General features: G+C 44.7%; 1 protein-coding gene across 2 annotated transcripts in view; it reads left to right on the top strand.

Annotated features, from left to right (window-relative positions):
- spock3 (SPARC (osteonectin), cwcv and kazal like domains proteoglycan 3) overlaps nt 1–16,187 on the top strand; it is a 54,017-nt gene that overhangs the window by 9,356 nt on the left and 28,474 nt on the right. For both annotated transcript variants that reach the window (XR_010330287.1, XM_064337505.1), the window contains exon 3: nt 15,673–15,712. Coding sequence is in view for 1 of the 2 variants with exons in the window: in XM_064337505.1 (XP_064193575.1) it covers nt 15,673–15,712 (40 nt within the window). In the remaining variant the exon portion in view is untranslated. The remainder of the gene's footprint in view (nt 1–15,672; nt 15,713–16,187) is intronic.

Raw genomic sequence — 16,187 nt, 5'->3', positions numbered from 1 at the left:
ACGCTGAGCCTCCGGGTCACTTCTCTCATGCCAGCTGAATAAATCCCAGCTTCCCCATGGTAACGTACCGTGAGCTCCATAATGTCTGGGACAAAGAGTTTTTTTTTTTTTTTTCTTTCTTGATTCGGCTGTGTACTCCACGATTTTAGATTTGTAGTCAAACTGACTCACATGCGGTTAAAGTGCAGATTCTCAGCTTTTATTGAAGGGTGTTAAAGGGTGCCGTCCCCCCCCCCCCCACCATTTCAGGGCATGATAGTGTCTGGGACAAATGGCTACACAGGTGTTTCTGATTAGTCAGGTGTCTTCATTTGCTTCCTTAGTGCAGGTGTAAGAGAGCTTTCAGTATCTAGTCTCGATGCTAGCCTCTTGATTGCCTTTGGAGTCTGTTATTGGTGTTTGTCAACATGAGGACCAAAGCCGTGCCAGTGAAACTCAAGGAAGCCATTATGAGGCTGAAAAAGAAGACCCCAAAAAAACTGTCAGAGACAGGTAGAAGGCATGTCGCCACTTCAGAAGGGAAAATGGCTTCCGTAGCCGGTAGCCCAGTTTGTGTGGGGATTTGCTGATAAGTCAGCTGAATCTCGTCTGCTGTCGCACAGCGAGTGCTCTTCTATGCAGCTTACTTCTCCCTCTGGTTGTGAATGGGGTGTAGAATGGAGAAACTGCTGCTCCTGCAGGTGTATAGAGGGTCCAACCCGAGGCTGTTCAGCTGCTAGGTTCGGCCCTCAGTAGACAGCGCTCTTGGCCCTGTGGTCACCGAGATTGGGGGGGGGGGCATTTTTCATATGCATGCAAATTTGTGACAGAGAGTAACCAGTCTCAACTATGCATATTTTAAGAGCGCATCTAATTTCTTTACACACCTGTGTGTATATTTTATGCATGGGCCATTTATAGTCAGTAGGAAAACAATTTGTCATTTTTTTGACCCATACATGCAAATTTTCCCAAAATGATGTTCACCCCCCCCTTGGAGAACCTGTGTGTAACCCGGTGTGGTCAGAGAGGAGCTGGGAGTCCAGTGAGGGCAGCTTGCCGACAGGAGGCCGGGTTGGCGGATAAACGCTAACGCGCCAGTCCTGGCTTCGCCGACGCGGGAGTGTCAGCCAATCCCTCCCTGCGTGGCTCTCTGGGGAGTGACATCACAATCGGCCGCTGGCTCTCCGGGAGTGACATCACAATCGGCCGCTGGCTCTCCGGGAGTGACATCACAATCGGCCGCTGGCTCTGGGGGGTGATCCAAGGCGCTGCTCGAGAGGCACACCGGCCGCTGGCTCTACGGGAGTGACATCACAATCGGCCGCTGGCTCTCCGGGAGTGACATCACAATCGGCCGCTGGCTCTCCGGGAGTGACATCACAATCGGCCGCTGGCTCTCTGGGGAGTGACATCACAATCGGCCGCTGGCTCTCCGGGAGTGACATCACAATCGGCCGCTGGCTCTCCGGGAGTGACATCACAATCGGCCGCTGGCTCTCCGGGAGTGACATCACAATTGGCCGCTGGCTCTCCGGGAGTGACATCACAATCGGCCGCTGGCTCTCCGGGAGTGACATCACAATCGGCCGCTGGCTCTCCGGGAGTGACATCACAATCGGCCGCTGGCTCTCTGGGAGTGACATCACAATCGGCCGCTGGTCCTTCATTACGCGTGTCTGTGGCCTGCTGCCGTCAGGGATGATTTTTCATTAGATTCCAATTCTTATTCCTTCCATCATTTATCAGTATATAATATAGAATCACGTGTGTGTGTGTGTGTGTGTGCGCGCGCACCCGAGTGTGCTCGTGTTTCTTTTAACAATTTCAATATAAATTTGACCTCTTTTGAGCCCGGCAGATAAAATTGTGTTCAAAAGGTTGTGCTTACAATGGAGGAAAATAATGAATGAGAACTTGCCATGCTTTTGATATGGTGATTTTAATCAGTTAAAGCAGTGGGAAGCCTTTTTGCCAGTAATCTTATTCTGCCCAATGGCACCTGCTACATTTGGGTTTTTTATGCAGATTTTGGTTTTGTATGTTAGTAACCCAGTTGTGTGCAGAAGGAAAAAAAAGACCTGGCATAGTGATAGGGATACTGTGATACAGGAGGGGCTGTCTAAGCTGATGGGATGTCGAATGTTCCAACTCATGGCTGTCACTAAACAGCCGTGACACTTATCGCCAAGTGTCGCCCCCCCCCCCTTCTGCCACGGTCAAATTCCCAAACCAGTTTTCGGCTTTATCGTCCAACCGCTCCCCCCAATTTGAGTGCCCAGATAAATCCTCCTCTCTCTCTCCACCTCACTTGAGGTGTATTGAGTAAGCGGGCCTATAATATCATCATCCGGTTGAAGGCTTGGCTTTGGTGGTGTTTGGGGGAGGGGGGGGGTGAGGAACGCTGCACCACCCACAGTGATGAACTGTTTGAGAAAGCTCCGCACGAATGGAATCCATCATTATTTACAGATTCTTGTTTATGTATTTATTCTTTCTCTCTTGTACTGTAGATTCAAGGCACTCCCGGGGAGTGGACATGGGGTTGTTGGGGGCCTCGGGGGGCCAGACTAAAAGAAGTTTGTGGCTGTGTGGCTGAGAAGTTTTTGAATCACGTTTTTATTCCAAAAATTCCTGCTCTTATTCCAAATGTAATTAAAAGATGTGGTGCGTACGAGGTCTGAGAACACAACCTCTTTTTTCAAAAGAGCCTCGCATTTCTCCTTCCGGAATGTTCTTCTTCATTAATCAGGCCTGATCGGGTGATGGTAGATCAAAGTGCTCTGAAGACTGAGACTTCCGAACCGCTTAGGAACACGGTAGAAAAGAGTGAAATTAGGAAATCTCATATTGGCTTCTGCCATTAAAGGAAAAAAAAAAACGTTTGTTCTCATAACTGGAATCGCACAGACGTGCTAGGATGTTTCTGGCGTGGGATTCAGCTGCTTTTCACATGTCCGTCATCTTGTTTTGATTGGTGCAGAAACGTAGCTGCATCGTGGTAACATTATCCCTCAGACTCTAAGCATGTGATCGGTGTGCATTACAAACTGCGCTCTATGAGTGCAGCAGTGGGTTTTTCATTTAACATTCCTCCGGGAGCAGAAGACCTGCAACCTACTGCTAAAAGGCCGAGTTTTTAAACCACTTAAAACTCACCACAGTGTATGAAATAACAGATAGCGCACAGTCGGAAAGGAGATTTGGAAACCGTACATTAAACAAAGAGGAGGATCAAATGCAGCTTTTCTGTTTCAAATCCTCTTGGTCCTTATAAAAAAGCTTCGTCGACGGAGATCCTGTCTGCAGTCCCCATGGTGACGAGGTCTCACTGACAGCGGCTGGATGCCCAAGGGCGTGTCCTAATCCGCACCCTTCCATACTATTGAGTATGCTCATTGAGTGCACTAGATAAAAAAAATTAACTTAGAAAAAGTCTCTCTAAATGTAGTGTACTTGAAATCCCCGGGTGATATATTTCTGAGTGTATTTGGGAGTTTCTGTTCCTATAAATATGTTCCTATAAATATGACGTGCAGCTTTGCTTTAAAAATGAGCCACAGCTTCGCTTCCCTTCAATAACAACAACAACAACAAGTGAGCAAGAGTGGGATGTGTTATGACACTTCCCCAGTACGGGTGGAAGATAGTATGGAGGATATTTCTCACAACATTGCATGTCGCTTACTAAACAGTATGCAGGAACCAGTAGACAGTATGCTACTCCGGAAGTCAGTGAGGGCCCATTCCAGTTGCTTATTTTACCTCCTTCCATCCTTTCCTTGTGTCTTTACTTCGCTTCCTTAGCTCTGCTCAAAGGAGGATGCAAGGAAAGGACAGGAGGGAAGGATGCGAGGTTGGAGGCATCGAGGAAACGTGCATTAGGCAAATGAAACGTTGTTGTTCAGTCAAGCGTCAGTTTGAAGCCACGTCAGTTACAGATGTGGCAGATGGGGAGAGGCGGGTGCACGTGTCGATCGAGTATACGTCATGGGTTTTTCCAAAAAAGAAATACTTCCACAAAGGATGCACTCGTGTTTCCAGGCTCAAGCATCCTTCGGCAGTGTCCTAGCTCCTAGCCTGCTAGGAGCATTTAACGGGGTTGGAACGTCCTTAAAGATGGCGGACGGCGATCGATTTACGGGTCAGGCGAGGACGGAGGACACAAGGACGGATAAAACAAGCGGCTGGAACGAGCCCCCGCGCGCCTCTCTGGGTTCTCAGCAGGGAACCGTGATGCGGAGAGCAGGTGTCCTGGGACAACCTGGTGTGGCGATCTCTCTCTCTCTCTCTCCGTGTGTGTGTCGCTACGGCAGCGGATGAGGCAGCTAGCGCGGTTCTATTTTAATACTTTTAAGTAGCGACGGTGGATGTTGAGGTAATGCCTGCAGAGCCTGCTGTTCACACTGGACCGTCTTTGTGGTTTACCATGGCGTTGTGCGACTGTGAAACCGTGTGCACGGCCTGTCGCTTAACCTCTCAAACTAAATTCTTATTTCTGTCACCAAGGGCACTGGTAATACATAGTCCTAGATATCAGTCTGAACACTCCACCAAGGATCAATAAAGTATATTTTTTTTAAGTGTGAGATAAGTGAGAGTTCTTCCTTTCGTTTCTGAAATGGATTCTTCGATCAGCTGGACCAGGGAACTGTTTCTGTAGGTCACAGACCATATACTGTTTATCACTTTGTAACATTTACCATTAATTTCATCCTCTGCTAAAATCATGCGGCTGTATAAGTGGCACGAACGAAGTAAAGCTCGCTTGAGTTTACTCTTTTTGAAGAACACTGTGCATTGTGGGTAATTTGAGCCTTTGCTTTACTGACTGAGTGTGCAGTCTCTCAGCTATATCTATCCATTATGCATTCGCTACATTCAGTTCAGTGGTACCAGAATCGATTTGCTGTAGGGGGGTAAGCATGAAAATTAGTGTTTTATTGGTACTCTGCAGAGAAGATTTCTAAACAGACCTAGAATTTTCAGGGTGATTTACTGCCTTTTTATACAATATCAAATTATCTGTATGTGTGTATTTGTGTATGTACGTGAATGACGTGTTCATTCATGCGTGTGTGTGTGTGTGTGTGCTTGTGTGCACGCGTACATGTTCCTGCGTGTTTGTGTTTTCCTGCGTGTATGAATGTTTGTGTATGCACGCTGGTGTGTGCATTTTATCGACCCCCTGCTCTGCTGCCCGCGCTGCTCGGTGTGTTGTTGTTCACAGGTGCCTGAAGGGCAGAGCAGGGGGTCGCAGAGGGCCGTTGGTGCAATCGGGAGCACCTGTGTTCAGGGCTCCCAGAGAAATTATGAGATGCCCGTCTCCAGTTTGAGGGAGAGCTCTCTCCCCACTGTTTGGTTTCTGTTTTGGTGTTGGCTGTGGTTTTTGGTTTAACACCATACAGCATTGCTTCAGCATACCTTTCACACATCCACTCACCTACAATGCTGACTTTCACATCCCATGTTTGTATAGTTTTGGGTATGATTAGGTTGTTTTAAATAAACGTGAATTTGCTTTTTAAATGCGTCGGTGTTCGTCTCCCTTCTTGTCATGGCCCCTGAGCCAGGTCGTGACAGCGTGTGTATGCATATGTGCTTGTGCGTGCATGTGTGCGTGCATGTGTGTTACTGTTTGCATGTCTATGCATGCAGGTTCATGCTTGCGTGTGCGAGTATGCGTGTTTGTGCATTCCTGTGCGTGTGCGCATATTCGTGTGCGTGTCCGTGCGTTTGTGTGCGCATGCATGCGTGCATGCGTGTCGTATGTATGGCACACGGTTACATTTATTTCCAGTTCAGTTAAATAGTGCCCTACCGAAGGGCCCAAAAAAATACCTAATAAAACCTTCTCAAATCGCGCGGCCGCCAAGTCCGCCAACACCGCGCTCTGTTCTGTGCTATTTGTGTCAGGATGGGTGAGGGGGGGTTGGGGGGAGCAGGTGAGATTCCACAGCACCAGCCTCGTATATACTACACTGTGGTTGGCAGTGTAGCATAAGGGGTAAGGAGCTGGTTTTGTAACCTAATGGTCACAGGTTCGATTCCCAGGTAGGACACTGCCGTTGCACCCTTGAGCATGGTACCTAACCTGCATTGCTTCAGTATATATCCAGCTGTATAAATGGATGCAGTGTAAAAGCTGTGTAAGTTGCTCTGGATAAGAGCGTCTTATAAATGCCTGCAATGTAATGCAGACAAAACAGATAAAAACAGTTCATAACAGACCCTGAACCCTTGCAGCTTGGGCTGCACGCTCACCCCTGCCTTTTCTCTGCCTTTTATTTTATTTTTTCCGGTTTTGTGATTTCTAGTTTTGTCGTCTTTTATTGTTTGTGTGGACGGTGCATTAGTGCTGTTGCATTAGCTCATGGTGAAGAACGCCGGTGTTGTAGTTGAACAGCGGCTAAAAGCAGTGCCTTTAGGCCACTGCGGAGTGCATAAACTCAGCGCCCTGACACGCGTGTCCACAAACGCATTGTGTTCTCTCCGCACACTACGCCCAGCCGTATACACGCAGTTCTGTGCATTTATGAGTGCTGATAATGCGTTTCCGCATAAAGACTTCATAAAATGTTAATCCGGCCAGGGTAGATGATTTAAAGGGGATAGACCGGGCAGTCGAACGCGTTAACGTTCCTCTCTCTCTCTCTCTCGCGTGGTGCTGTCTGTCCTCGGTGCAGCAGCGCCAACCTTAAACGGCACCTATTACACCATTTTCCGTGTCGCCGCTGACAACACCTCATTACCCACGGCGACACGCACATTTCTGCGCTCATGGAAGTATAGGTGGAAGCCATTTTCCACTGCCCGTCTCTTTTTTAAATTATTTATTTTACATTTTCTTTTCTCTCATGTTGTTTGTAACCTAGCTTTCCCCACACAAAGGACAGTAATTCACACACACTGAAAAAAAAAAAAGAATTAGGGTTAGCATTAGGGTTTTCGCTAGCATTAGCATTTGCACTAACGTTAGCCTCCCATAATGCACGGGTTCCATAATGCCTTTGACGCCGCAGCATGTGGTTCAATCACCATTTTCCGTAATTATCATATTGCTGCTTTTAATGCTTTGCTGGCCGTACAGCTCCAGAAGCCTCAGGTAGACTTGCCTGCCACTGGAAAGCCATTTCGCTTATTGCAAATGTGCATGATTTTGAGAGAGCAAATCCAGTGACATGTGTTTACCGAAGGATTTGGCTTTTTTCTTTTGTAGACCAGGGCTTGAATTTGATTGATTCAAAGGGAGCAGTAATTTGTACATGTAGTCAGTCCATTAGTAAATGAATGGAGAGATTCTCCCCTCCCTTATCTGTACTGTGAACGTATGCAGGAATGAGGCAATGTCTGTATTGCTTTACAAACACACACACACTCAATATATATATGTATACATACACACACACACACGCACACACACACATCCGTATAATATACATATATACACATATACACACACACACACACACACATATATATATATATATATATTATTTTTTCTTTTTTATTTTTTTCTACAGAAATCAGGCAAACCTGTCTATTTTTTAAGTTCTAAAACCTCCAGGCTCTCGCATTCACACGGCCCGCCGTAATGGATGTTCTGTTTGAATTCCTCAGAGGTCAGCCGCAGTGTGGCAAAGACCGAGTCGTGCAAATAGGACATTTTGTACTTGCACGCACGTGTCAAAACGGAGGTCGGACCCCTTCCAGTGCCCGACGTCTCCTGCGTCTACTCGCCGATGCACTTTTGAACCACCTCGGGCACCGACCGAGTCGGGTTACAGAAAAGCTGTCTTTTGATTTTGCTGTAGAAAGCGGCTTTGAGCACTTGGAAAAACCGCTACATGAATAAAATGTATTATTACTATTGTTAATAGAACTCTGGTGAAATGAAAAGGATAGATCCTGAAATCTGAAATGTCAGTGATTGTGGAAGCTCAGATCACCTGTGCAGTTTTGAAATTGTTAGTTATTTCATTTAAAGAAAGGATGTGACATACTGGCACCCAAGTTGCCTGAAGTTTTTTTGTTTCTTCCATTAACATTGTTCGGGCAACATTGAATCTCGTGGCCACTTTACTGTAATATGTCCACTGGACTGCATGGCCTAAATTAAATCAACATTGCCCATTAACATTTACTTAGTTAAATGCAAATATGCATTTTGTGAGTATAGCAAGCACTGAAACTTGCCAAATGTGAGTTCGCAAAGAAAAGGTGTAGCAAAAGTACTTGCAAAGTAAAAATTCAAAGGTTAAGGACAAATATTGATTGGATACATGCCTACATTATTTTCTTTTGAATGAATACCACTTTACCTTAACCCTTTGATCGTGTAGCTAAGGGCTAGAGCGGCCAATTAATTCCTCTTTAAAATCATTAAAAAACAGAATTCCATCCATAGCACAGAATTCCAGCATGAACAGTGAATGATCCTGGAATTCTGTGATGTGGCTGGACTTGCGTTCTAAAGCTGGAATTCTGTTTTATAGATGATTGAACTCTTTAAAATGGCGGTTCCTCGTCTCCATTGCGTTGCTAGATGAAGGGTTAAGATGGTTCCTACAGGAAAGGATGTTTTGTTATTTAAGTGGTGAGCATGATGAAGAGCAGTTTAGACCAGTGATGCTCAATCAGAGCACAGGCAGGTTTTCATTCCGACCAATCACTGCACCCGCTGGCATCACTAATTAACGCACCTTCAGCCAGAGAGGAGGGCACTAATTCGTGAAATTAGCAGGTGTAGGGATTGGTCGGAATGGAAACCTGAACACTCTCAGCCCACCATGGCACATGATTGGGCACCAGTGGTCTACACAGAAATGCGCAATGGAAAGTTCTAGAAGTTAGACCTGAACATTATTGCTTATATATAGCCCCGAGCAAAGCTCTTAGCCTGGCTTCAGTAAATATCTAGCTACTATCTAGGTAGTATGAGTAGATAATACATCAAAAACTTAAATCCTACTTCAAGACAGTTTGGCCAAGGAAATAGCTTAATTATAATTATTATTATAATTATTATTATTATTATTATTATTATAAGCAGAAAGTAATATGTCTTTGCAGTTTTTACTGTTTATTCAAATGAATTTCCAGTGTTTATGTTTACAGCATTAGCAAAGTGAGCAGACCTGCTGTGTTTATTTCCATCACAGAAGGCTTAATATCCCTGTTTTTCTCAAATACAAGGTCAGTGGAGAGACAGGCATCTACCTGCCATCGCAGCTACAGCCCTAAATCACGCCCGTGTCTCCGTGCCCATTATAATCTACAGCAAGCCCGGGCGTGTCTCTGTAGCAGACTACAGAGTGTTCCGAGGGCCTGCCTCCCTCTCCCCACCGCGCACACACACACACACACACGCATACACACACACACACACACACACACACACACACACACGCATACATACACACACACGCAGACCCACACACACACACACATACACACACACGCAGACCCACACACACACACACACACACACACACACACACACACACACACGCAGACGCACACACACATACACACACACACACGCACACACACACACACACGCATACATACACACGCACACACAGACATGCACACAGACACACACACATACAGACACGCACACACACACACACTAATTTCTGCTATCAGATAAACACCCTGGCAGCGTCATGGTTGTGCAGCACCGGAACAGAGCCCATGAGCGGGAAATTGCTGCTCATTAAGTTCCCGTCATTGTGATTTCCGCTCAGAAGCTAAATGGCGCGGGATTATGGGATGCCTTAGCTCCAATCAAGGCCAACTTACGTTTTTTTATTTTTTTTTATTTATTTTTTTTTAAACAAAACCTACTGTGGAGTCACGTTTAGAGAAAAGAAAAACCCCTATACCTGGGAATGGTGTCTGTCCAGATAATTATTGACTCTTCCAAAATGTAATTAGGAAAGCCTTTATGTATATTTATTGAATTGCTTCTTAAATTATGCAATTAATGTGTTTGGTAAGTACTGTATGTATGAGAAATATCAATATCCCAGTTTCAGTTTTCATGTTTAAGAGATTCATGAGGTCCTTACCATGCTTTTCCACAAAGAACGAAGGCCCTATATTCAGAATTGCAGCCATGGATCAAGGCAAATGTTCCTTTTTCCACACCTTCAACTCATATAATGAATATTCAATTTGCCTAAATTTTGCTACTTTTGAGTGCAGTGTATGGCTTGTGCATGGAGCATCCCTTGCAAAACTGAAAAATACCACAGCATATTCGTAAAAAGGAGGACTTTTTTGAAGGACTCTTCTGTAGGCACCTGGTAAGGGTCAGTGCCAATTCAATTCACTCAGCTTTGCCATCTAAATTAGAAAATCAGTGCATGAATTGCAAAATACCTGTAGTGTTCTGTGAGGTCTTTGTTCAATTAAAGAACAGAATTTTGGTTCAGTTTCTATGGTAAGGGAGAACAGGCGTAATACTGTATGTAAAACTGGGTAATATGCAATAATATGGTAACGGACATTAGCATAAAATGTAGTTTGTGCATGGTATGGCAGTTCCTGTGGAAGTTTTTTTTAATTTTATTTTATATTTTTTTAAAAACAGACTCTGTTCCACCCCCCCTTCCTCTAAACACCACATCTGATTCCCGCTTTCAGATATATAAAAATAAAAAATAAATGAAAGGGAAGATGTGTCATTCTGACCCTGTACTAGATTTAATTTAGTAAGTGAAAGGTTCAGACGGAGTTGTCCTTTGTGGAAGGGTTTTGCGTGAGCTCATCTTTTTAAATAATAAGATTACGCCCTTCTCCTTCCTCCCCTTGAGTTTCATGGCGGCGCCCTTTGAGTGCAGCGACTCGCTCTCTCCCTCTCTCTCTCTCCCTCTCCCTCTCTCTCCCCCTCTCTCTCTCTCTCTCTCTCTTTTTTTCCCGCGGCGGCGTTTTAGCGTCCCAGCTGTTCGTGAGCTCCGCCACGCGCACGTCGGGACGGCTCGTCCGTCTCTTCGTCCGCGCCGAAATCTGACAGGTGCGAGATGGGTTTTTAGGATCCATTACGAAGGTCGGCTTTTCGGGCCTGACGCCGAAGCCCCATTCCCGGCTGCGTTTGTGAAGGACGACCCCCCCAGTCCGCCTGTGACGGAGGACCGCAGACGGACCGCGCTCTGTGCGCGTTCAACAATGAACAAAAATTACGGAGTAATTGGAAAATTATTATAGCGTAACTGCATTGTATTTATCTTGCTGTTTTATCATATCCAGTGCATTACACTGCTGGCAGTTGCGTTTGCCAGGTGCTGTTGTGCAGAAGGTCTTTTAGTGCAAGAAAGCATAATTGCATCTGAGCAAGATTGTTAAATATAACATGAGGCTACATGTGCGAAAGTGGCACTATGAACGACAATATAGTGCAAATGCAGCATATCCATCTTCGTCCTGACCTTTTAGTTCCCATGGATACCCTCAACAATAATGCTAATAATAGAGCATTGCACACATTATTTTAAATATTATATTTGTATGACCTTATGATTAATTAAATTTCGGAAGGTTTTCCTAAATGGTTGCACACATTTCAGATGATAGAATAGGTTGTAAAAAGATTAGATGCATAAACCATAAAACACAGAATTTTACTGGTAGGTGTGTGGTGCTTTTCTCAGTGTAAATGATTTAGCCTGTTCCTGTGTCCATTTTGAGTTGCAGGCTTCAGTTATCTTGCGATCTCGCCCTCCTATATAATAGCCCAGGAATAGGTACTTCCTGTCTCTGTGTGTACACTCCAGGGCCACTTCCTGTTTAAAGAATGGGTGGGTGGGCTAGCAGTTTGGTTCTCAGGAGTAAAATCATTAACCAGCACACATTCTTCACAGAACCCAAACGGCTAACGCAGATAGCTAACCCACCCCTCTCTGTCACTGTACACGTAAACACGGTTCAGAGCGTCCTAAAAATCAGCGACTGATTCAGAAACCAGATGTGGTAATTGTGAAAACCAGTAGACGTTGCCAAGTGTCTGGGACAATAACACCTCCGGGCACAAAACGATGTCCGTTTCTGACACTGAACTGCTTCCGACATCGACACAGGCCACACGACAGGAAATTTGTCAGTTTTTGGATTTGTGTACAACCCCTCCGTAAATGGTCCTTTTCGTGCAGTGGTTGCTAATGCAGATGGATGAGGTGGATTACATGCCAGTGACCAGATGGGGTGTCGTTGTTGGACGATTAAAAAAAAAAAAAAAAAAAACAAGCGCATTGCATGCTGGGAAGGGGGTGGTGGTTTCAGTCTGCAGGATGTTCGTGTCTAATTGTGCACTTTCTGAGCAACTGGTCACCAGCAGACTGTGCACAGAGAATAGGAAGCCTTGTGCTCTGGCACGCAGAGCTGAACTTCTGAACCGCAGGGAGAAATGGAAACAGTGTCATGTCAGCATTGATTTCGGCAAACGCTTACCTACCTGCGCTTTCTTGAATTGATTGGATTTTGGTTGTAGCCATGATTACAAACAGGCAGTTTGGGTGAGAAAAACTGGAATGAAAGTGGAAAAAAATATGAAGGAAATGCTGCACTTGTATCTTGTTCTTGATGTTGTAGTTCTTCTTCATCTCTTTTGTAGTCATGCCTCAGTTCCTGCTTATGACTTAGCCGTAGCTTTACTGACTTAGCCAAAGCTTGACTGTGTGACCTAGGCTTGATGTTCATGGCTGTGGATAGCTACTACTTTATGAGAGTTGTATTTCATCTGACCTGTGTTTGTATCCGTTCCAATGGCTGTCAGTATGTATCATACGTCGCTTTGGATAAAAGCATCTACCAAATAAAATGTAATGTATGAAAGCAAGACAAGAACTGTTTGTACCAGACCAGCCCTCAGAGCTTGCTAAGAAACAGCTTTTAGGCAACTCCACAGTAAGTGATGTTACAAAAGGAGGACATATACTTGGTAAATTTCAATACAGCTACATAATAGAGACCGATGTACGCTTTTATAACCAACCAGGAGGAAATAACCCTATCAGTCTCTATTATGTTGGTGTACTGGACTTTACTATGCAGATGTTCTGCATGTGTAATGCGTTGCCATGGAATTGGCCCTTTTCAAGCAGAACTCAAGAAGGCATGAGGCATTGTAGTTCTCATTGTTATGATGCTACTCAAATCCAACATGGCATTCCGATTGAGAGAGAGGGGGAAGAACATTGCGAGCCGGGAACGCCTGGCGGATGTAACAAATATCCTCCACTGAATCTCTCCAAAAAACAAGGAGACGCAACACGGAGGTGGAACAGAAAGAGAATCAAATCACTCGTTTAAAAAGTCTCTAATTAGATGGGCTTATAACGTTAAAAAAAATAAAAACTGACAAAATTTTGGGTACTTTCCTCATAACAATTGTCTAATTGTTATGCAGAATTAGAGGTGAAATTCCTGGGATATTATGAATTTTCCCCACTACAGGCATACTGTTCCCCACACCTTCCTTGCATTCAGAACAGCAATAAGAGACAGATAATTAACAAACTCTGTGGGCAAGATAGCACAATTGTAGATCACTATCATTTGGCTAGCTGCAGTGCATGCCAAATAGCTATACAGTAAGTTGTTAACCACATTGGAGCATCGAGACTACAAAATGCTTACATCAAACGTTTACTGCTTCTGTCAGGGTCCTGCAACCCTGGTCCTGGAGGGTAGCGCGTTCTGCTAGTTTTCGTTGTTATTCGGCTCATTCTAGTTTATCAGTTAAAGCAGTTGACTGCAGACGTAAGTCCCCTGACTGAGTTTCTTGGGTCTGATCTGGTTGCTGATTTTAAGGTGAACACAGAAACTAGCAGAGCCTGTAGCTCTCCAGGACCAGTGTAGCAAGCCCCCTGATCCAAGTGGCATTTTGCGGTCACTCAGAGAAAGCAGGTTGCCCCCACCCCTTGCAGACTGGCGAGGGCACACGTCTTGTACCACGGTGGGCTGTTATAATTTGAGCAGCGGTGCGGGGTTTGGATAGATCGATCCCTCCCCGCTGGAAGACCTCGACTCTCTGTCCTCTTGATGCTCACACCTAGGCCTGGGCTGGTTGAGGGCCAGAGATGGCCAGAGTTAGCCTGCGCTGCATATTCACCCTGTTCAACGACGTTCCCGTCAAAACTCCATCCAGCGTGCCATTACAGCTCGTGTGCGGTCAGTTGCCGCTGGCAACGTGTAGCCCTTTCCATCAGTCAGCCAATCAGGAGTTGGGCTGCACCAGAGCACTCAGCAGTGTTACGCTTCTGGAATCTTGGAATGTTAAGCCATCCCAAGATTCCAGGAGAAAGCCACCAGTCACTCAAGTCATCGTCAAGGCTTGCTATACAGTTGTTCTGATAGACTTTCATGATATCTTGGCCACTTCCTTATATTTTGTCTGTTATCTGTGCAAAACAGAGGATTTTATATTACATTGTTAATATTGGGAGAAAAATATTGTTGTGATTACAATTGTTGATTAATTATTTACTTTTTTTGTACAGTTTTAAGGATGTTTATTTCTTTTGGTAGAGCCTGGCATTGCATACTGCTAAAATTATTTCCCATTATACAGTATAATGGTTACCATATAGCTTTTCATGGCAAATAATTATATAGAAATGATTATATTTTCTAACATCATCCTTTCAATACTTCAGCCTTGACTACATTTTTATTTTCATGGCATATTCACCTGGTTTTAAATGAATATGAAATCGCACTTAATATAAATTGCCTGTGCAAATATTGGTGTGCATCCAAAACAGTGTGTTGGGAAACGTGAACAGTCATTACAACGCATTTGAAATTTTTCTGTCGGCAAATAGCCTACTGCAAATTTTGGCCGGAGAAATCCATTTGTTCTTGTGTGGCTAAGGAAATAAATTGTAAACGGCGCAGCTGATTTCATGGAATTATGAAACACGTTGATCTGCAGCGGATACTGTACCGTGGCAGACGTGGTGCGGAAGATTTAGCGCACCTGGGGAAGATTATTGTGTCGAAACAGACAGGGACGCAGCTGCGCACGCCGGCAAGCCTGTCAGCGAAAGGGCGCGTTTGTGCTCCGCGGTCCACCTCCGCGAGACACGCACCGGTGCGCCACGGAGACGAGTCGCGTTCGCGCGCACGGCCATATGGAGTCTAGTAGATGCGACTCTCTCTCCCGAGGGTTCGGAAAACGAAATCATCACCGGCGCTCCGCGCGGTTTCAGTCTAGCACGCGACGAAGCGCACGAGACCCTCTGTGTGTCAGTTACGTGCGCGTTGTGTTCTGCTGGCAGCACGTCACCGTTTTTTGACGGTATTGGTTCCCGTGAAACGAGATTATCGCAGTTCTTCTTAATTTGAGTACATACGTAGTCTTTAATTTTAGATTGCTAGACTTTGTGTTGATACACCGTAAAATGTCCGGTGTCCCTAGACGAATCATGTGCTCTGTTGGTTGAACATTTTGTGTGTGTTTGTTTTACCGTGCGTTAATCTGACTCTTTTATGTCCTTGCTTATTTATTCTGAATGTCTCAATACTCTTATTCTTTTTTTTTTTATTGCTGCACCATTTTCAGGAGGTTGAGGTTTGTATTAATATCTTTGCTTATTTTCTCTAAATTGTGTATTTTTTTACTTTTTTGTATTTTACTTAATCCCTCTTATACAATTTTTTAAATTTAATTATTTTTTAAACTCATTTTAGGAGCCTGGAACCTGGAATCCTGGAAAGCCTTTTGATCAAGGTAGGCACAGGATTATAAATCAGTTTAATATTCAGTCTGCCCGCCTTGCTTGTTCACTGAAGAATAAAAATCAGATCAGATTGAGGAGATTGTGAGATTACGCTTCAACATAAAACAGTTTTATCAAAACATTGTGTTATCGCAAATTATTAGGCAAGTGGGAATTTGATTGTTCTCTTGTTTTACCGACAGCACGATTAATTTTTTTAATTACTTGCTGATGTTTTACGTGCAATTGTACATAATTGCTCCTACCTCAGAAGAATTCTTTTAACATATTAATGAAATAACTTTAGATTTAAATTGCACAAGAACATGCACATCGTTAGTCATATGTAGGCGCATGCACTCCCCCTGGACACACGCACACAAACCGAAGCACTCACGCACATGCATGCATGCGCCCTCACACACACCACTCGCGCACACACACATGCATGTGCACGCACGGGCAAGCACGCACACATGCAGGGAG

This window comes from Anguilla rostrata, chromosome 5, assembly GCF_018555375.3.
Source record: "Anguilla rostrata isolate EN2019 chromosome 5, ASM1855537v3, whole genome shotgun sequence".
NCBI lineage: Eukaryota > Metazoa > Chordata > Actinopteri > Anguilliformes > Anguillidae > Anguilla > Anguilla rostrata.
Note: the sequence above shows the minus strand (reverse complement) of the source record. Positions and strands in the feature narration are given on the sequence as shown.